This window comes from Pithys albifrons, chromosome 2 (assembly GCF_047495875.1).
Source record: "Pithys albifrons albifrons isolate INPA30051 chromosome 2, PitAlb_v1, whole genome shotgun sequence".
Classification (NCBI taxonomy): domain Eukaryota; kingdom Metazoa; phylum Chordata; class Aves; order Passeriformes; family Thamnophilidae; genus Pithys; species Pithys albifrons.
The window spans coordinates 77,653,423-77,676,946 of record NC_092459.1 but is presented as its reverse complement, the minus strand read 5'-3'; the positions used below and the strand labels follow the sequence as shown (position 1 = coordinate 77,676,946).

At 35.2% G+C, this 23,524-nt stretch overlaps 1 protein-coding gene across 1 annotated transcript in view; it reads right to left on the bottom strand.

Moving 5' to 3' along the window:
* The window catches only part of RYR2 (ryanodine receptor 2), a 371,658-nt gene that overhangs the window by 73,413 nt on the left and 274,721 nt on the right, over nucleotides 1-23,524 (bottom strand). The window contains exons 62-73 of the mRNA XM_071581075.1: nucleotides 21,615-21,736; nucleotides 18,322-18,371; nucleotides 14,570-14,630; nucleotides 11,799-12,037; nucleotides 9,597-9,678; nucleotides 6,710-6,840; nucleotides 4,713-5,033; nucleotides 3,143-3,383; nucleotides 2,642-2,729; nucleotides 1,480-1,572; nucleotides 1,091-1,261; nucleotides 98-157 (exon numbers count right to left, since the gene is read on the bottom strand). Coding sequence (XP_071437176.1) covers nucleotides 98-157; nucleotides 1,091-1,261; nucleotides 1,480-1,572; nucleotides 2,642-2,729; nucleotides 3,143-3,383; nucleotides 4,713-5,033; nucleotides 6,710-6,840; nucleotides 9,597-9,678; nucleotides 11,799-12,037; nucleotides 14,570-14,630; nucleotides 18,322-18,371; nucleotides 21,615-21,736 — 1,659 coding nt within the window. The remainder of the gene's footprint in view (nucleotides 1-97; nucleotides 158-1,090; nucleotides 1,262-1,479; nucleotides 1,573-2,641; nucleotides 2,730-3,142; nucleotides 3,384-4,712; nucleotides 5,034-6,709; nucleotides 6,841-9,596; nucleotides 9,679-11,798; nucleotides 12,038-14,569; nucleotides 14,631-18,321; nucleotides 18,372-21,614; nucleotides 21,737-23,524) is intronic.

Below are 23,524 nucleotides of genomic sequence, written 5' to 3'. Positions count from 1 at the left end.
AGTCATCCTAATGAACCAAGGCAGGTTGTCATTATACGGAACCAGCAAATGAATTCCAAGGAAGAAAAATCATATTTAAAAAATGCATATAGATTACCTTGCCCTGAAGGTGAAGATTACTGCGGATGACATCTCGTACTTCATCTTCAGTATCTTTCTGCCAATAGATTACAAATCATATAAATTAGGAATAGAAAGTAATTAGGAAAATTAATCATTCATTTAACTGTCAGTCTTGGGTTTCACCAGATGATGAATAAAACTGACAATGAGAAAGACTGAGGAAAATCTCAGAGACAAATCTTTTTGCATCAGGCCAGAACTAAGCACATTCAAGCTTGCAGGAACAAGTTCTGGATGGCATCATATATATTTACTCACAGTAATGCACTAAATGCAAGTGTGAATTAAAATTACTATACATATAATCAAAGTTTGACCAAATAAAACCAACAACATGAACACAGTCTTCCCTGATTTGATTTCTGTTTCTTTTGGAAATCTTTTATCCTTTATAGAATTCAGTTCCAATGTCCAAAGGTCAAATAACCTGCTAGGGTGTACAAAGTATCATAGCTTGAGAAAGGAGTATATTCCAAATTACAATCACATTATTGCACTGTAATTTTATACCCATATGAATCACTTTTAAATCAGTCTATCCCTACAGAAACTCTTGCATTTACATGAGAGTGATCAAATGGAATTAATTATGATATTGGGCATGGAAGTTAGGAAACATCTAGTCCTTAATTTTATTTCTAAATTCAAGCTTCATAAAATATAACAAACTCAAGTTAGCATTAAAAACTAGGAGAGAAAAATACATTTTAATTTAATAGTGCCATTTTATTCATATAGAAAATATGAATATTATCATTTAGAAAATATGTCCAAACTTAAATGTTTTAAGCCGTGAGAACAATATGTAGATAACTATTTACCATAATCACCCATTGGACCTTTATATAACAGAATTACAGTCTTCATTCTCTCTGTCATGCTGTAAGAATGAACACGGAATGAAACACTCAAAGAATTTCATTAGTGAAATATTTCTACCTTTTAGAAGTGCAAAAAGAGCACTTACCATGCTAAATCGATTTTTGGCCAGTGCAATAAGCTCTTGGTCTCCAGGTGCACAAATGTTTAGGCCAATGGGAAGTAATCTCTTCAGTGCTGCCACAATGAGAGAGGTCTGCATAGAGTACCGGTCACCCTTTCGCTTCATCTTCTTCCTCTCCTGGTCAGAAACTGCTGCCTGCAGAATAAGGCAAAGATAAAAAAAAATTCTAATAATAATAAAAAAATTGTACTACTAACTTTGTACTTGTCTCTGGTTTGACAATTTCCTTATCACCTATACAGGTGCAACTCCATACAATGGAATTCTCAATCAACCAAAAAAAAGGGCTTCTCTGGAGTCCTCCTGTCTCCTTCCCCTTTGTAAGGAGCAGAATATAAAAATCTTTACACTACCTTAGACATCTTAGATTTGGTGTCACTGATAAGGAAAGACATGTTGTTGATTTCATTTTGTACCACGAAGTTCTGCTCTTCCCTTTTGAAATTCTAGAAACATACAGAAGATCTCAATTAGAATCACTTATATGAGGAATCTATCTAAACATATCTTAAATAAAAATTTAAATTAACTGGTAATCTGTAAAATCCATAATAAAACACAAGGACAGATCATGAATAATGTCCTTGAATTTCACCTTTATTTACATGGCATAGCTCAGGTGGTTGTATGCTTGACAATTTTTCCATGTTAGAGACAAGGAAATGGTTCTCTCGCTATGAAACAGACATGATAAATATCTCACTCCTCCTGTAATTCAATATAAAAATATTGTCCAAATATTTCCTTACTAGTAAATTAGTCACTTAATTTTTTCCCCACTATAAATTTCCACTATATTCAGATACATAAGAAAAATTTTAAATAAAAGACTGAACTTATGAATACTGATGATTCACTATCTACTGTGTAACTAGTTTTTGTGCACAGTGTTGTTTATATTAAATCTTACAGTTAAATTCAGGTAGAAGTACGGAAATTAAAAGGCATCTTGTTTCCCAAACTTGCGAGAATTGAAGCCATGGCAAAATAAGAAATTCAGTACAGACAAGAGTCCATATAGAGATCTAATGCCTGAAAGTATTTAGTCTCCTTTGCTTTTTTTGATTATTTGAGTTCCAGTATTCACTAAATCATGTTTCATTTAAACAGTATCAGTGTTTTTTTTAGGTGCCTAGTTACAAAAACACTATAGGGTCAAAATAACTGAAAAGAAAAAAAAAGGGGGGGTGGGGGGGTGGAAGAACACAAAACAATGAACTTAATATATTTAAAAAGTATTAAAACTCCCCAAATAAACAGAAAACCCACAACAAACAAACAAGAATCTGTAAGAAAAATATCTACAGTCAGTGTTACAATGCTACAAAATACCTCTCAACTCTCATAGCTACTCTGCCATTTCAAAAGTGTCAGAAAATGTGAAAGTCATTAATATCTTCCTATCTGCAGTTTCCCTTCTGTCATTAAATGTGTCTTACAAACATAACCACTAAATAATTGATCTACCTATTTAAAAACCTCATTAAAACAAGTGTCTATCAAGCAAATACTTACATGAGACTTCGACCAGTAAATGAAGACCTCAGCCACCATGCGGAACAACTCTTCCGCTTCAGGGTTGGGCTCTTTCAGCCATTTTGCCCTAAAATTTGTTAAAATTGTGAAAATGCGGATGATCCTCACTGTCTTTATCCTTTGAAATAAGTTTTCAACATTTTACAAGGATAGAAGTCAACAAAACCAAGCATGCATGCTTCTAATCCTTTCTCATAGCAGTGTCTCTTTGCTGTCCTATTTCAAAACCCTTAAAATCCTTTTACATTAATCCTAGATCTAATCCAATAGATTTGGATTACAATTTCTTTGTTTTCTTTTCTTCTGAAAAAGACCACAGCTCCTACTAGAAGTTATAAAGCATTAGCTTGAGCAACATCAAAATTGTCAGACTGAGTAAAAGTCACTTTAATTCAGTGCTAGGCATATCAAGGGATAAAACACAGTACCAATAAACAGGAAGGGTTTACGAGATTCATTGACCTATTCCTTTCCACATACCTGTTATAGTCCACAAATCTAATCAACAAAGGGTAGAAGGCATAGAGGTCCCGTGCCAAAGTGGTGAACTCATCTAGGATGAGCAGTTCAGACTCCGACATGTCACCTCTGCCTTCTGCTCTTAGATGTTCTTCATCCGATACAACCACTGCAGCTTTTTTCTTTAGTTTATCCATCAATGGAAGGAAGTGTGTCTTTAAGAGCTGTGGCTTCGCTTTACTTATGATGGGCTGGGAAAACACTATTTAAGGCAATGAATATTATAATATATACCTGGCCACAAAACATAAATAAAACCTTTTACCTTTTCCCACTTTCTTGAATCTCATTTCTAGGCTATAGAGTAAAATCCTGCCCCCATTGAAATCAGCAGAACTTTTGCCAAGAATTAAATGTGGTCAGGATTTCACAAAGTCAATTCACTCTGTCACTATAAGGCAGAAATTGTTAATTCACAGGCTAAGCTTGCAAGATCACAAAAACTAAAATACCAGTAAAGACTGGTATTCTGTCAGCATGGTATTTGTCTGCATAGTTTTACTAAGCAATGTAGAAGGTGTTTAATGGCATGTGTGGATGGATACTTATATAGCTACACGGCATTCACAAAAGTTTTCTCAACCACTGGCTTCTCTTTTGAACCTTGCTTTTTACCTTGTGTGGAGTGGAACTCAAAATTATTCCCTGGTTCAGAGAAACAGCCTGCCTGTATTTCTGATGCACATTAGGAAGGCTTGTATGTGGACAAAAATGAGGCTGATTCAACCATTAATTTCAGACTTGTTAGCACAAGCTTTTTACAAATCTATTCATAAGAACAAATATGTAAATTATCACTGGGCCAATTAGTACAAAACCACTTGTAATATATTGATTAAATTACAAAGAATTTGTCAGTTACCACCTATCCTTAGAGTACATTACATTACTAACCCTCAGAAGACTAGGAATTCAGAGAGCTCCCGTGAATTAAATTACTATTACAGCAAGTATTGAAAAGTCATAAGAAAGTCTAATTGAAAAACTGAATCCACACCACTGAAGTGACTTTTCCTCAGAGACTGTAACACTTAGAACTAAAGTGGTTTTAAATAAATTTTAAGGTGTTATGAATTTAATGTAAGGATTAGTAAATGACATGAACATTTCCAGATTTCACTGCAATGGATATGCTAGATAAACACCTTCAAAACTGCATTTTAAGGATCCAGCACTCACACAGAATAGCAAAGAATTGTATAATGCCTGAAAAAGAAAATCTGCTACATAATGAAAACGGGCTACACTATCATCCTTGAATTCAACATGCTGCAAAATGTGTATGTGTATATTCTGGGGGAAAAGAAATGGTCTAATATACTTCTTCTATCATTTATTAAGAAATTAAAAACACATTGCTTTTTCTTTATATGCAATATTTCTGGTTCATTGTGATCTCTAAAAATGTAAAACTATGAGTTTTCTTCTACACCTTTAACACAATAGATACAGAGTAATTCAGAGTGTGTGTATATATACTTTCTGAATACATACATGTTTGCTTGCTTAATTATTTATTTTTACAATTTACCTGCTAATCTCTTCATCCAGGCTCCTTCATCAATACCAAGGTTGTTATAGATGATTTTCAATATATTACCCAACAGAGTGTTCATATGCTCTGATGTCAAGGCTGTGCAACACATTTCGGCCTTGTCAGGATTGTTTTCTGGCCCATGCTCCCACCAGTGTGACATGTAACTACATAGCATAGGCAGTATTACTTCCATGATATGTGGCATTTGGGTGTAACGAACACCAGATTCTGCCAGTTCCACAATTTCTTCCATTAGTTTCACCAAGGAAGGAATATTGGGGCAAACTTCTTCTACACTAGTAGGCAAATTGAGAACTATTGGAAAAAAAAATAAAATCCCCAAATCAGTAAACTAAGTCATGGAAGGAAAGTAATTATTTTATTTAACTGCTATTCACTAGAATATTTGTTTTCTATTTCCATTTATACCATTCTGATAAAAAAAAACAAAAACCAAACACAAAAAATAAAACCCCACATCCTTTCATACCATTGAGCAATAAACTGTTTAAATGAAAATTCCTATAATTAAAACGGTTCCTATATGGAAGTTTCAACAGTATAAATATTATGGAATGAATTCAAAGAAATCATATGTGCTTTTCTACATACAAAATAAAACTTAAATTTCAACATTTCTCCAATATAAGCTTTGCAGCTGAAGAAACAAATTGATACAATGAAGTATCTCTCAACAACACATCAGTTAAGACCTGGAATTCTAATAGAAAAAAAAAATCATCGCCTGTCTTAATGAATTGAGCAGATTTGAAAAACTGATTATGGAGGTGATTTTTTGATTCTAAATGTATACTTTTGAAGTTACTTGAATTATTAGTTCTTTCCTCTGAAAAGGCACTGCAGTTGCTATTATTGTTGGAGGCAGCCTATTTCACGTAAAACTAAACATCTGTAAGCACAACTACTGGTTCTAACATCCTGATATACACATACAATGACATACACAGATATCTACAGATCAAAAATTTAGCCTGAAATTTGTGAATACAAATGTCTGTATGTAAGGCTAGTCTTTTTTGAAAAACAGTATCTTCTCCTATTTAGACAAAATGCATTTTACATTGACATCCCATTCTTCTTAAAGATTAATACAATTTTGGAAAATAAATTCTATTTTCTGTTAAAAATAATTGAAAATACAGTGGATTATCCTCCTGTATGTATTAAAATAGCTAGAATAATTAAAATACTAAAGCTTTTTGGAGAATAAATCTGGTGTGCTCCCTTTTTTAAAAAAATACAGGTGAAGTTATAAAATGGATGTCATTATAAACTGGTAGTTTATACAAACATACTTTCATCTGTGTATCTGTAATATAATTCATGCATATATGCAGAGCTTGTACAGTTATACTGCAACTTCTATTTATTGCAGGAACAAGCTGCACATGTTCTACAATCATGTTACAGCATAGGAAACATCAAGAGTAGAATAAAAGTGTATATCAAAATTAAACACACATAATGTTACTGGAAAGCATCTATACTGTCTTGTATGTCAAACAAAATTAAAAAAACAATTTACATACTACTCTGCAATATATTTACTTTATAACGGCATAATATGTAATCAATGCAGCAAAGGTATTTTCCTTCAATTGCAAGTATTTATGTTTTAGGGACCCAACACTGTATGTAGACTGAGGAACCAAAGTTACTGATGAGACTATATAAGTTTGTCATCAAATACATAACAACTGAGGTACTTAAAATGTGCAAAGTCTCTTCATAAATCAATTCCAAAGTGGTATTTTGAGAATGATATCTCAAAATTAAAAAATTGGTAACATTAGGAACATAAAATATTCAATTTTACCAGACTTATCATTGATTTAGAAAAGAAATAAAACCAGGATATTACAAGAAAATTTTTGCTCTATAAAAAGTATACAAAAATATATGTGTTCAGGCAAGCAGCATTTCTAATGAAATAGTGTTTTCATAACCATCATGTGAGTTTCCGGAAATACCTGCTCTGTCTCTTGCATTCTTGGTATTGTAGATTGAGTAGATATTATGTTTGTTCAAATGAGTTTCCAAAAAAGCCACTGGAAAGGCACCTGAGAAAGCAGCCAAGCATTCTCCTAGTGCTGATCGTTGCCTGTGAATTAACAACCACCAGTAAGTATACACGTCTTGGATCACAGAATCACAGAATGGGTAAGGTTGGAAGGGACCACCAGTGGGGTCACCTGGTCACCGGTGATTTAATTCACCTTGGGGTTTTATTCTAAGATGAATACATTTCAAAGAGATTAGCATTGTGAACACAAGAACAGGTAATAGAAATTGAAGTCTAGAAACCCTCTGCTAGTATATGAATAAAATGTTGAGGCATAAAATGTCAAAGGTGGCCTACTTAGCTTACAGAAAACGAGAAACATGCAGGGGAAAAAACAAAGTAATTGTAACAATGCTTTCTGTTCTGTTACTTTCCTCTCAGCTTAACTGACTTTACATTCCCTAAGACAAAGCAAACAGACAGAACAAGAGGCAAAAAACATCTACAATTTTATTTAAGTGACATTTCCTTTCACTGAGAAATAACAATTATCACTTTCAGTCTTGATCTAGTATGAAAGTTTTTCAATGAGTGGAACACTGCTTCTAAGGATCAATAACTGAAAGTTTTTCACAAAAAAATTGCTTTAATGTCTTCAAATATATGACAACATTTATGTGATAATCAAAATTCCATCAGTGTGTCAAAATTTTAAAAACCCTGTTTCTAGTAAGAAATAAGTGATCCCCTGTCAGTTCACATGGGTCCTTCAAGAGACATTTAAAATTATTCTTTCTGATTTCCGATACGGTTGATCACAGCTGATTTTAGAGAGGTGAGAAATCCCTAGCTGAGGCTGTCACACAAGTGACAGAAATCCAAGAGAATTTGAATTCAGGAGAATCACAAACTTTCAAGTTAAAAGAAAAAAAATATCTCAAAACTGATCTTCTGATTTAGCAAGATTCATCTTCAGTCTTGTCGGAGAACATACAGGTTTTCAAGTGGGAGAGTCTAGGGTGGCTTCCCAGATGGAGGCCTCAGAGAAGGCAGTGGAATCTGCTGGATGACCTTGGGCTCGTGGCAAGGTAGGGGAGGGAGCTGCTGATTTCCATGGAGGGATGCATGGGAAGAGCTGTATAAATAGAGTTGAAAATGAGGTGGAAGGGAACTGTTTGGATCCACCAATTTTGTGAAATATATCTTGGTTTGGCTATAGCAACATATTGTTGGATGGTTTGAAGAGTGTGGATAAGCTTAAAAAATGTGTGTAACAGTGTGTTGAAGTGGTTCTGTGTGTAGCCTTTCTTGTAGTTTGTGGAATCCTTACACAAGGAAAGATAAGGGTGCCTTGATGTAGGCTCCGCCGTTCCTCAATTCGGTTGTACCTCATCAACGATGAAGACTGAGAAATAAAACCTCTGTTTTAGTTTGATACTGTCAAGTTGTCTTAATTAACAACTAGAAGTTGCTAGCCTCACAAAAGGCCACTCAGAACTGTGTCTGTGTAAGGCTGGATGTCGTGACAAGTGTATTTGGAGATTTTATTCTTTTTAGATCTAACTCATTAAGCTTGATTTTATTAAATCTAATTTCATTCCTATTATTATTTATACTTTTGCACCTTCTTCCTTTTCTTTCCCTTTTCATTAAGTCTCCATAAGAAAACACATCCATCAGCTACAACTGCAAAGGGCAACCTATATGTTTTTTGATTGCAATAACGGTTGTAGACAATCATGCACAAAAACTGTAACACTGTATATTTTGTCTTAAAAAAAAATCCCATATCATTTATTTCCCAAAGAGCAAAATAAGCTAATTCTATAACCTTAATGAAATTAATGAGACCTGATTTTCCACAGATGTGTATTTTTCCACTTATGTATTGGTCACTTAAACGGTGGGGCCAGTTCTGCGCACGCTGAGCCTCACCTAAAATCCACGGCGCAGGCTGGAAGGGCACACCCACGTGGGGACAGCCCTTCCCAAATCTTCATTTGTGAAGCCGAGCCACACACACACACACACACACACACACACACACACACACACACACACACACACACATTGGTCCCAACCTTTCTTCACATTTCCTATGATACTGCCACCAAGTAAGCAAGGGTATGTCATGGGGCTGCGCTGGAGTTATGCACAGGTAGATTTGCTAGAATATGACTTCCTAAACAATGAAGTTCCTCGATTAATGATGCCAATATCTGAAATATATGAGGCCTGTTTAGCCTTCCTGCAAAACAGTGCTAGTCACTATAGTTCAACTATTCAGTTTTATAAACTGAATTATATAAGTATCTCTATTTTTTGGCCAAACATGGCTGACACAGAACAAACGCAACTTGAAGGGGGGTTAGCAGGTACATAGATGCATAAAAAAGCAATTATAAAGCCTCATTTTCCTGGGTAATTGAGCTAGAAAAGAAGTAGCATTGTACGAGTGATAAATTAAATTAAATTAAATTTAGCATAATGAGAAAGAAATATACAAGACAATTAGCATTACAGAAGGAAAAACTATAACAATTGCTGAGCTGAATGACATATTTTCACAATGCCCCAGTTGACCATCAAATCAAGTCGTATTTATTGTAAAGTCACATAATTTTATTTGTAACTTTTCTTTAACTAAGAAATATATGTTGACAAACATGTAATGCAATATTTTAAGTGTATTATAATATGTGCAACTGCATTCCACTTAACATCTGAGCGCCATTTTTTCTCTCAAGATATCTTTCCAACAGGAATCTCTTCCTATATTAATTTCTGAACTGCAAATTCATGGTGCTAAACATAAACACAAATATTAAAAACAGAAGAACACTTTTTTATCTTACCGCTCTACATAAATACTCTTGCTGGTTCCCAGAGCATATAAACTGGCCAATATTCTGTAACAGGAGACCTGAACATCATCCACTAAAGAGAAGAAGAAAATTATATTTATCAAGAGATTTTTGTTTGCAATACATTTCCCTAGAATTAAAATAAATTCATTTTGACAATAACGGAATTAACAATATTAAGATATCAAAGGAAATCCACAGAAATAACTTGCTAAATACAATAAAGTCTTTGGACCACTGAGTGCTATAGTTTTTACTCAAAACTTTCATTAACTTCAATATCATGTTTAGCAGCTAAGACAAGATACATATTTCACTCATGCACTTTATGTGTGACACTTTTACAAATAGAACACCACTGTACAATAAAAGGAAATACAGTTAAACAGATGATAATTTTAATCACAGTTTAATTTTTTCAATTTAGGCTAATAGCTAATTTAGGATACTAGCTAGTAGCATGTACTTAATTTGCAAAGGATTAAAAAAAATCTTTTAGTCTTTACCAGTACTTTACCAAAGGATGTTTAAAAATTATCAAATTTTTCAGTCACAAAAATGTGAGAATCATCTTACCATCTATTTGAAGAAATACTTTTCTAAGGTACTCTGCCGTAACAGAGTAACAGTGTAATTTCCATCAAGGACAATGCACATTCTTGCCAGAAATGTCTGTCCTAGTGTCTCCTACAGTGTTAGTATCATTCCTGATCATGCAATGAAATATTGCAAATAAAACAGGCTAAGATGTAATGGGTTGAGAGAGCCTACAAGATATTGTATCAAAGCTACCTGGCCTGGCCCTTTACTGTACCATGATTTTAGTTCAGATCATCTTGGAGTTGAGTGTTTGTACATAATAGTAACCTTATGTACATCAACCCACACTACCTCCACTGAATACTCTTGTACCTAGTACTCTTAGGTAGAAGCAACAGTCAAGATGCTTGTACAAATAAGATAAGCTTATTCTTAACAAGAGGTAAAGAGAATTTGTGTGCAAGAAAAAATTGCCTTCCCACTTCTGCACTACATAAAATAAATAGGCACAATTTAAATTAAACATTCTGTCTCAACTTATGAATTATAAATCGTGTGTGTTACACTAGTGAGATGTATGTAGAACAGCTGTTTAAGAACACCAACTTAAGTGATAAAGTAGGCAAAGCTAATTATTAAGTTCTGAAACATGGAATACCAGAGATCAGAGGAACTTATTGAGGTCTGAAACCGTGGTTTATGATGAACAAGTGAAGTATGTGAATTTCATAAATTACTTTTACTGCATACCATCACAGTTTCCTGAATTTTACAGACATAATTTAACAAAAATAGAGGATGTTCATATTTCATGACATTTAAATCCATCATTACAATTCCAAATTTTCAAAGAGTTCTTTTAATGTTATTTTAAATAATAATTTTCCCAGATTCTAAAAGAAAAAAAAATTAAGTTGATGTTCTTTTCCTCCAGATCCTTCTCATGGATTTTCATAACTGAGCTAGCTATACAGAGCAGAAATGCCTCCCTTAGTGCAGTCTGGACAGCAAAATTTCTGGAGTTTCTAAAATACATAAAATTAAAGTTTTGGGTGAATACTTCAAAGTCTGCAAATTTTGTCTTGCACATACTGGGTTTAGGGAAAAAAAAGGACACTTAATCTGCTGTAATCAGAATCTCTACAGAAACTTCATATACAGCGTCTCACACATATTCCCTTTTCTGGTGCCTGAATTCTCCAGGAGCTCCTTCCACTTTTTCCTTTTCCTTAGAATTTAAGATGCATCCCACCCAGATTCCCTGCTAAATGAAACTGTGTCAAGGTACATGTATGATGGCATAACACCATTCTTGTTGTATACCTAATTTATAGACAGGGAAAAGGCAAATTAACTAACTCAAAGTGACTTCTCACAGAAGAAGAAAGTCACAGTTAATCTATGGTAAAGTTATAAACAAAATTAGTCCTTCTGACTTTCTCATCACAGCCACATCTGCTTCAATAATTTACACAAAATCCACTAAAATGTGCAGATTGGTTTTGATTAAATTTATGACAATTTTTGTCAAAATGACATAGGATTTCTCCTTCTGTAATAGAAATGAGAGTCTAGTAATGCTTCCTACATGACACTACAGATATTTTAGTGGCATGGCCCTCCTACGTACATACATGATAATATGATACATACATATCAAATCTTCCCCAAACTGATGCTGTCCAATATGCTCAAATAATGAAGATAGCACTGGCAGAAGAGCAACTGTCGTATAATTAATGATTTGGGTAACTCCTTTTGGCTGATTTCTGCTGTGTGTAAACTGGCCTTGCTTAAGATTTTCCAATGTTTTCTCCAGATCCTCAGCAGCATTGTCCAAAAATGCTCTCAATGCCATCCTAACAGATTCCAGACCAGTTTTCATCACAGTCCTGTTTATAGCATGCAAAAAGAATGAAAAAAGAATATTCTATTAGACAAGCATGGAATGAAGCTTAGTCTTGGATTACATGAGACACATAATAGAAATCTGAGGAAAAATCTTTCATGTTTTAATATTGCGAAATCCTCTCAAAGAGAACAATTTACTGAAAACAAGTTTCATAGGTATACTGCAGAACACAAGGATATTTCATCTGTTTTCCTGTTCAGAAAATAAAGTTCTTTAAAATTTCTAAATTGATTCATTTGCCTTCAGAGAGAAAAAAACACCTAACAAAAGGAAAAATTAGTAAGTCTGCAACTTCTGACTCTAGAAAGAGAAGAACTATCACAAGCTAGAACACAGAAAGACCATGCCAGGTCATATTTCTGTCTCCAGAATAAGGGCATCAAAAAGGAATGAGTAAAAACAACCACATCCATTTGAAATAAAATCAATAAATAAATTACAGTTGTGTAAAGCTATAATGCAGCAGCATTATTACCTTATTTGTTTTAACTACCTCAATTACAGAGATTCTTTGTATAAGGAAAGTATTCATTTAGGCATGCGTGAAATAAATCCAGGTGATACTCTTTTGTAAAATTAGTACCAGTACAGTTTTTCTCTTTGTTTATTTTAAAGAGTGAATACAGTTTCAACAATACCTTCAAAATTTCATGTTACCTCCATGAATTCCTTAATTCCCATCTGGAGCTATTTTGACAACTCTACCAAGAACAAAATTAGTGACCTCCACCTGTATCTGTATTCCATCTGTACAATTGCATAGAGCATAAACAATTTAAGACAAACAAACAAACAACAACAACAAAACCAAAACCCAGATATTGTGACCTAAAGGATTACCATGCAATATCTGAGCCATATTAATGATCATGATCATCACTACCCCATAGCAAATGTGAGGTAAAGCTTGTCAATTTAAGCCATGGCAAGTATACTTAGAAAAAGAGCTATCTGCATGGAATCCAGTCAATTTTTTGAAACTAAATGCAAAGTGAAAGAAAACTACCTCAAATTTCCATGGAGATAGTAGTTTATACTATCGTATTTTGTTTCACAACTGCAAAGATCTAAAAATCAAATATCAGCACAGATGGGTGACTGTACAGGAAATGAAAAGCAACACATTACCCTCCAGTATACCAAGGTTTTCTCATCCATAAACCTCACAAGCAGCTCAAATTAACTTAAAAGTAACACTGAATTCTCCATAAAGGTTTTTTTTTTGTTTTCAAATTAGAACCTGAATTAATTTTGCAAATGTTAAGAGTTTCAAAATCTTTCATGGAATTTGTTTTTCTGTCCCTTTTCAACACTGTGGTTTGGGAGTTGGAAGCCAGAACTGGATGGCTTGTGGAAGCCCAGCGCCCCACTCCTTGCTCCCAGAGTCAGCTAACTGTCTAAAGTCTAAACAAAGGGATGGCTGATAGCTTTGCATTCCAGCCTGATGGTTGGGCAGAGGTTCGGGGAGGTGTCAGTGGAGAGAGGTTTCTGGGGGTTTTGCCGCACTTGTCTCCTCCAGCTGCTTGGTGTGCCAGCCACTGTTTGCTGGGCTGGTGGAAGCACTTGGAGGGGTTTCCCCTGGATCGGCCCCCAGCTCTGTATGCCATTCTGAGAGAACAGTCACTGCTGTCTGGATTTGCTACAGAGTCCTTGAGGTCCCAATGCCATCTGTAGAGAAGTTGGTACCCCCCTCCAAAGCTTTTGGACAAAGGACAGGGGAGGGGCTTTGCATTGCCCACAGGAAAGGTTTCAGCCCCTGTGGCCATCGTTCCCACCTGAGCTTTCAGAACCCACACCTCTCCTTGCCCTCCATCTTTGCCTTGCTGGAGCTTGTGGGTCATCACAGCTGCTGCCTCCCAAGGCACAGCATCGCCTCCCACTGTCTGTGAATATAACGGCACTGAAGGGGCAGCGATAGGACTTAATTCATTTGAGAGTTTTGGTTACAGTGTTGCTGTTTGTTCTGTTCTGGGTTTTTTTATTATTTTTGTTATACATATATATATTTGTAGTAAACAACTGTTATAATTTTTCTCTGCATTTTCTGATTCAAGTCTCTTAATTTCAAGGGTTGTGGTGGTTTTTGGGGAGAGGCCCCCACTTCCTAGTCCGGAAGGGTTTCTCACGTTCCTTGATAGACATGCAAAGAAGACACTCTATGAGACAGATTTACCGCACTTCATGTGCATTTAACTCCTGCATTTTTTTGATTAAACAGTGTAAGCAAAATAATAAAATATTTCTAACTTTTTTGCAGTTTTCAGATTAAAATCAGATGAACTAACAGGCAGCAATTTCTGGACACCGTTGATCAATAATGTAGTTGAAAGTGTAACCGACAATGTCCTGTCAAACCCTAGAAATTAGCCTACTTTGCAATGGGAATTCTCTTCAGCTCTTTAACTTCTTGAGTGTTGAAACTTGGTATCCTTAGAAAGGTAGCACAAATCTGACTACACATTATATTATTAAGTGATTTTCTTTGCACTTTAGAAAATATAATCGGTATTACCTCGCATCCAAGGTCTGGCCCAGTATGTGAAGACAGTTGACTATTGATGTGGCATCGTTTCCTAAAGAGGGAGGAAAATTATCCACCAATTAAACTGAGCATAACATGTAGCATATCAAACCTCTACTAACTGTATCTCTGGATTTAAGGAAAGAACAAATGACATAGCAGAAGAGCATTGGGAATTCTGCATATTTTTAATATTCAAGTTAAAAACCATGCAAATTTTTGTCCTAGCTTTGTTCACAAAATGCAGTAACTAGAGGCAATAAAGCATCTCTCACCAAATAGCTGATGCAGTCAAGATGGAAGCACTCAAATGTGCGGTTAATTAGAGCTGCAGTGTATTGTCTGGTTTTCATTTGATTTCTATAAATTTTGCTTCAATTGTTTCAAGTTTATCTGGACATTTATCTTTCCCCTCTCAGTAACATAAAAGCTGTTAACTTTCAAAAGTTGCTATTTCAGGAAGAGAACATTTCTTCTCATAAACAAAGTTAGATCTCTGATGTTACCCATAGGCTGCAGACATTTATAGCTTGAGTAGGTGTGGTCCACATGACTAACAGTCTCTGACATAACACACATAGTCCATAATAAATTATTTTTTCACACTTATGTATGTAAAAAAAGGACTTACACACACATCTTGTATGCATATGTAAATCCCCAAATGTTGCCCTGTAGAAGTCTCTTTCCTCTAAGTTCACTTTTTAAAAGCAGGACAGATGTAGGCTACAAAAATCTGAACTACAATTACCTTTTTTTAAATTAAATTCTGCAAAAATAGAACTGTCTTTTGTTAGATCTCTTTATTTTTAAATTTTCTTAATTAATAAAAAAATAGAAACAAATTGAAGGTTTAAGGCATATTTCTGAAAATACTACAATCTGCACACAGTGATACAGTGCACTATACTTACTAGTGGTTATGTCACTTAAAAATATAAGGAAACATACATCTGAAATTAGTAACTGTTTAGTGAAATAGAGATTTAAAGAGACAATTTGCAAGGAATGTTTGTTGCAGCATTGAGAACACTGTTCAATGCCATCCAAAATTAGGAGATATTGTTTTGGTGTTCATCCACAGCAGATTAAACTTCCACAGCTGCCCCTACCCAGGCCCCACCCTTTTTTCACTGGCGTTTGTGATCATGCAACAATACAGCAAGCAGGTAAGAAAGCTGAGGTGACCTAAAAGAATACTACTAAAAACAGCAGCCCAAAAAATGTAGGGTTTTTTTGTCAATTCCATTTTTTTCCCCTTATTATTTTGCTGCTCTGGTGATTCGAATACTAGGGCTGATGAAGAGAGCACAGGACTGTGCTAATGACAGCAAGTATGGAGGGAAGTGCTCAAAGCAAATTGGACTTGGACTGTGGACTAGACTGTCATACAATCATAGAATGGTTTGGATTGGAAAGGACCTAAAAGATTGCCCAGTTCCAACCACCCTGTCATGGGCAGCGAGACCTTCCACTAGACCAGGCTGCTCAAAGCCCCATCCAACATGGTCTTGAACACTACCAGGGATGGGGCAGCCACAAATTCTCAGCAACCTGCTCCAAAACTGTATTCCTTACTAGAGATTATAACAATATAAAAATTGAATCAAACTACTTATATAAATTTGAAAATGAGAAAATAGAATTTAAATGCTCAATTCACCAAAATTATTCACTAAAATATTTCTACTTCAGCCCAGTAATAATAATGAATATAGGTAAATACAATCTTCCTGATGCACAGCTACAGCTCTCAAGCAGTAACTTATTCAGTTCAAAACCTACTTTCACAGTGTAAAGAAATAATGTTTCCATGTTGAATTGCAATTCCATAATCTAAATTACACTCTTAGATACCAAATGGGATTAACAATTTAAGTTCCCTCTGGAAGACTTGCATGCTCAATTTCCCAATTTAAGACTTTTATATACAGCTTAAGATACATGACCTTCACTAATGATTTTCATATATGTAGCTGTATATTCAGAAGTACCATTAAAATTCACAATAATATAAAACACCAAATAGCAAAACTCTGTAACATTTTGCTATTTGTTATAGCGAACTCCCCACTATCCGTAAAAGGTAAAACTCTTGCTCATTGAAGATGCCTCCAAAATGCACAAATAACTTTTTAGACCTCAGCTGTACTCAGAGGCATTCTTATAAGCATTTTCCCCTCTTGAACACAGTGCTTGTTCTTGCTGGAGTAAGAGCAACTCTCTTGATCAGGTTTTCTAACATGATGCAATTTACTGTCAAGGTAAGGCAAACTATAAGGTGACTTTGACTTGTGTTAATAGGTCCACAGTAAACAATTCAACAATGCTCCTTAATCTTATGGTGACCTTGTCATAATTCATGGAAAAACCACTGTGTTGGCATAAAGATTTTGTATTCTATTAGTTACTGCAGCCTAGGAAAAAGTTAAAAAACAAATTGTACCCACAGTGATTAGTCATCTGATCCTATCTGACTTATCTCCTACCACTTGAACCTAGCCAAACAATTGGAAATAAGCAAGCTGAGATGTGCAATGGAAAAGATCTTTTCATTAGCACTGAAGTTACGTTGACTTAGATTTTTGATTTCAACTGTGACTCATCTTGGGGGGGAGGGGGGAGTCTGAAAACCAAATGCACACAATAACAGAAAAGATTTGCAAAATTTTAATAGTATACCTGAACTGGTTCATTCTGTGAGGAAACAACCTAGGCTATAAATCAGAGCCTATGTGTACGTTTGTGACATATTCCACCTTTCAGAAAAAGCTGCAACAGTGCCACTCAGCTGCAGAAATAACTCCATTCCTCCTATGAACTTTTGATTTTACAGGGAAAATCACTCAGCTCATCTCAAAATATTTAAAAGTGATATCCCAAAATAACTTCTGATCTTTCTTCTCAATTAAATGTTTTTCATAACAGTCTGTAAGCTTTTTAAACACCATACTGCTCCAACAAGTGAGTTCCTTCCATTCAAACTGAATGAAATATGCAGGAATTGAGTTAGATGCATTCTATCTTAATCAAATTCTAATTCACTAGAAATTACCCATTTATGTACGTTCATGGATGCTGAAGTTTGCACTGTATCCATCATGGAAGCTATATATGCATAGGATTTATTATTTCAACTATCCTATTATCATGGCATAATAAAAAATTGCAAAGTGAATGTGCCACACATTGAACATAATGTATACTCTTGATACAGACTTCAAATTAACTTGCATTAAGTGATTTTCACATGGCATAAGACAAACACAGAGCTCCTGCTAAATAATATAAGGATAGTACACATGCGTATGTGGAGTCAAGCAGATCTGGGAATATTCAATAATTCCACAGAGCATAACTAAGCATTTCAGCCTACTTCAAATTTTCCTTAATGACTTTTCAATACAAATGTGAAGTTCTGTGATGTTTTATCTCAAATTATTTAGAATAAAATAACAGATTAGTAATTACAATTTACTCAGCAAAATTCTTTGGCAGGAAAATGAAATCCAGATCCTAGTTAAGACATGAAAAATTAAGCAACCCCCCCCCCCAACTGACAACTACAAAAGCTTTTTATTCCATCTAATAAATTCTGTGATCTACCAGTCTATGATTAGTGGTCTGTGTAGACCATGCGTTTTTGCCATGCAGCATGCAACAAAGCAGCACATAACACAATGTAAAAATGGCAAAGAAAATAAAGTGATGGCCATGCTAGTAGTTGTCAAGGGTCTCCTTACCAAACAGCGAAATCCTATGCCTGACAAGAACTCCAAGTTTGCAGAACAGGCTGAAGACAAAAGAAAAATAAAAGAGAAAAGAAAAAAAATAAGGGAGGGAGGGGGGAAGAAGAAAGAAAAAATAACAGCTGATATATGAGCAGGAAAAGCAACATGATGTCACGCAGAAAGAATCAATTGTCTGAGCAGAATGTGAGACAGAGTACTAAAGAAAGAGATTTTAAGTGCATATCCTTAACAAACATGGTTAAATAAGCACATATTTTAATTAAAGAAACAAACAAAAAATTAAAAGCAGAGCTAATTAATATAAAAGCGTCCTATACAATAACCCATAAGGAAATATCCATCAAAGCTTTAAGAAGTAAAATGCAGTCATTGTGCTATTCAGGATACCACTGACAATTTCAAAACAAAAGGTAAGAGAATCAGATTAATTAAGTGTGTGATGGCAAGTGTTTAACTACTTCAAATAGGATCTTGTAAACTTGAACACAGTGAAAATTTCTTTTCAAATATGTTTCTTTTTAAATATTTTACATGAGAAGTAGCCTCTTACATGGTTTAAAACACTAAAATGTATATGAACAATGATTTCATTTCGCATGTTTGAACTATTTCTGTGCTGATGAGCAATGCTCCATGAAGAATAATGAAAAATGAAGTTTTCTGTTAATTTATAGAAGCAGGAGCAAATTGCCCTACCTAAACTGACCCAGCCTCCAGATTTAGGAGGGACTAGTTCAATCTTCATGATTTTGTTTGGTGTGATAATTTTCATCAAGAACAACATTCATCTTTGATATTATTTTATGCTGCAAACCTCTTCAATCTACTATAAATGACATGAAGATTTATCATGCCATTTTATTAAGCTACTTAATTATTAGGCACACTGGCTATTTATTAGCCTCTGAATTATGATGCCATGAGAGACCTCTTAGGCATCAATTATAAGCAAAATATCCAAGAAGCATGTTTGTACAGCTTATGGATGAGATCTGAACATGTTCCATTAACAGAAAAGAGCATGGCATCAAATGGAAACATTTATGTTCAGAATCACAACAGGCAGGTTAATGCGCTATTGAATTCAGCTAATTAGCTGGTAAACAGTGATCCACTATAGCAACAGCAACTTCTCTGTTTTAGAACTGAGTCTGTTTGGTGCATGTTCAAAGATCCCTGTTCAGTTTTTATTCCATGACAAAGACATATACTATATATTCCCTTATGAGGCTCCTGGTTCACCAAGTCCAAGACAAAAAGCTGTACAGAAGCACGGTAGCATCATACAGATATTGTGTCCATTCTACCAAGGACACAAATAGCTCACCATCTAGTTTATGTTCTGACATACAAATGTTACTCAACTGACTGTACAGTTCAATAGATGCTATGCTTTCACCAAGTGAGACTGAACATATTAGCTCCAGTGTAATTAGTTTAGGTTAAATAAATAAAGTCTAAATGAGCATTACTTAGACTGAGGTCCAGAACCAATTTTATACAACTGCAGTAGTACAAGAACTTGTGAGATGGTCTACTAGATAAGAAATGCAAAAAGCCCAGTCCTGAAGAGGGTGTTTACAAGTAAGATGGAATATAATGCCACCACATTTCAGGAAGAAGCCTGACCTATACTTGACAGAAAAACAGATGCAGATTTACTGTATTTGCTGAACACAGTATGTTTTTTGTATATGTTAACACTGTCACAGCATTATCAATACCCAAAATTATACTCTTCCATAGCTTAATGAATGCAAGCTTATCTTCACTAGAGAAAGAAAGCAGCCAGGAACTGCCCTTAGCATGAAGCAAATCCTGTGTAGGAGCTGAACTCAAACAAATCTAAAGAGAAAACAACAGAAAACCCAAAATTCTACTTTGGTAAGCTCCCTTTTATATTGCAGGGGGAAAAAAAAAACAAAACGTTGGGAATCTATTACAATGTCTCACAACAACCCTTCAAGAAATGGATCATTCAGTGTGGTTTCTATAATCTTTGCATCTTGATAATTCAGTAATAAACTGCTCATCAGGACTAGTTATATCTATTATTCATCCAAGGTTTCCTTATATGTTTTCTTCCCTTTGGCCAATCCATCTGGATGGCAGGTAACCCAATCAAGTATGGCAGCAGCTCTGATCTTTTTGCAGGGCTATATAGTCTGGAATCTTACTGAGCTATAGGACATATGTGCAGAAATCATGAAATCTCTATGCAGCAAGTATGATGATATGTTCGACATTCGAGAAGTGTAGGGTTTATTGGCATGATAACTGCAAAAATACCATTATCCAGGACATTACAAACAGAAAAACAGCAGCTCATAAGGGTGAAAAATTATTTATATGCATGCATTTCAATACAGTGTTTAGGTTCTTTGAAGAATACCATTCAGATAAGCTGCCAGATCAAATTAGACCATAAAATGATGCAGGGTCAATACAGTCATTACTTACTTATGCTTAAGTATTGCTGCTAGAAACTTTCCTGAGTGTTCACTCAATCTTGTAAACCCTGGATGTTTGTACAAGCACATCTATCAGCCCCAAAATACAGCAATTCAGTATTGCATTTTTCATGCCCAATAACAGCCAAAAAGGCAACCATGATACATGGATACATCATAGATATTCAACAGGTCCTCTGTGAAGCTTGCAATCCACCCTACTAAATGGGAAATGTGGGTTTCAATTCCATCAGAACTGAAATTAAGTGAAAATATATCTTAGAGGGACAGTCTAAAAAAAAGGGTTACTTCAGGGAAGGGATCAAGTGGATATTTCTGTGATGCTATTTCTGTTACAACTATTTAGAAAATGAAGAAGTGGAAAAAATGCAACTCCCTCATTTTTACTTCTTACGGTGCACAGCAATGATATTTACTAAAACAGCTATAAATAAGTTTAGTTTCTAAATCTACTACTAAATTTTACAGTAATAATAATTTCAGTATATACCTATTTCCAACAGTGAAAACCGATACACAATTGTATAGCTTGTGCCACAGACTTACACAGTGCTCTATTGTGGGACGCAATGCTAAATTTAAGTTTCCTGCATGCAAAAATCATCGCCATGCCTTTTAAACAGCATATAATAATAACTCTGCACTACTCTCCATTTTACACCATGAATTTTCCTAACAAAGTGAAAAAAGCTTAATTTTTATGTTCATAAAAATATTTCTCTGCCTCCCACCCCTCACTTTCCCACAACCAACTGCTGCTGTTTAAAGACAGACATATATACTCATAGACATGAACATTATTTTAAGCTTTACCTTGTCACCATTTCTTTCTCCTTATTAGAGGCATGGCCTCCACTGCTGAGAGGCCTACTTGCTGAAGATAAGAAATACAGGCGATGATTTTTAAAATACTGATCAATCAAAGGGAGCACAACCTGAAATTACATCAGAAAGAAGTGGTTATCTCAGGACTTTCTTAACTATGTTCTGTATTACTCTTTGTAAGTCACAACTAAAGACAGCAGATTTCAAATAGGTTTTCTGTTTTAAAAAATAGGGTTTCTGGTTTTCTATGTGCTTTTTTTCTTTAATGTCTATTCCTCTTTGAATTTATTTAGTATTCAAGGCACCTAATATGCCATTTAGAAAGACAGCAGAAAAAAGTTTTATATTGTCTCTCAGACTTGATCCATGTGTTTATTTAGGAAGATACAAAGCAGAAAGTATCATTTAATTTTATCTCACAATTTTGCATTTTTCCCATACAATACAACCAAACCCAACTATTGCTATTTGTTCCTTTTCATGCAGTTAAAGAAAAATTTACCTACAAAAGTGAGCACACTAATCGCACTTAATTCCAGATGCTGTCAAATAAAACTCCCACAACCATCTCACTCATCAAGAGCTTGTCCACAGAAGTTTTTCAGTTTACCTCCTGTAGTGATTATTATTCAGTGCCTACTGTAGGTGTCAGCCAGGAAGAGATCCAAAATAAAATGCCAATAAGAAAACCTGAATTTGCTTCCTTTTTGGAGTATTGTTCACAAAAAAATAGAATGCTAGCTTCTGCATCAGTGAACTTGGCAAATAATACCACATGGAAGTACTCTACAATATTGAAATTATGATTTTACTGCAAGGATATCAGTGTCAGAAAATGTGAAGTACATAAGCAGATTTTCTTGATGCATAATGTGTAAAATCTTGACACAAAAGGAGAACTGGCCTGAGACAATTCTCATGACTGTCAAGGGGCAGGGGAAGTTCAAAGTCCTGCACCTGAAGAGAATAAATCTAGGTATCAGCACATGCTGAGGGCTGATCAGCTGAAAAAGAGCTTTGCAGGGAAGGATCAGGGTGTCCTCAGTGGACAGTAAATGGACCATCAGCCAATAATGGAACCTTACTGCATAGGCAGCCAACAGTATCCTGGGCTGCATTAGACAGAGCACTGTTAGCAGGTCCAGGGAGAAGCTTCTTCCTCTCTGCTCAGCACTGATGAAAGTGGTCCTGGGCTCCCCAGTGCAACAGAAACACTAACATACTGGAGAGAGAGTCTAGTGAGGGGCCATAAAGATGATTAAGGTACTCTCATCATCACATGATGAAATTGAAGAAGCTGGCACTCTTTAGCCTGAAGAATAGAAGGCTCAGAGAGGATCTCAGCAATGTGTATAAATATCAGAAGTGGTGTGCAAAGAAGATGGAGCCAGGCTCTTTTCAGTTGTGAAAGGACCAGAGTCAAACTGAAACATGGTAGGTGCTCTCTAACCATTATCTCTGACCATCAGGAAACACTTTTTCACTGTCAGGGTGACTGAGCACTTGCGCAGCTTGTCCGGATTGATTGTAGAGTCTCTGCCCTTGGAGATACTCAAAGTTGTCTGGACATGATTCTATGCAGGCTGCTCTAGGTGACACTGCTGAGCAAAGGGCCCATCCTCAGTCATTATGTGACTCCATGCAGGAGACAACAGTATGTTTTTAAAATGAGGAAAGAAATAACTAATGTGACAGTAACAGACACATAGCTGTATTAATTCCAATAACTATTGCTTGTATTGACCCACCTGAATATTGTAAAAGAGAAAAATCCATTAAAAAATGTAGGGAGCTTATGGATAACATCATATGAGTAGCTGCATATCATAAAGCAAGGAAGTAACAAGAACAAAAATATAATCCTGTGATATTTCCACATCTATATTTTATCCTACATT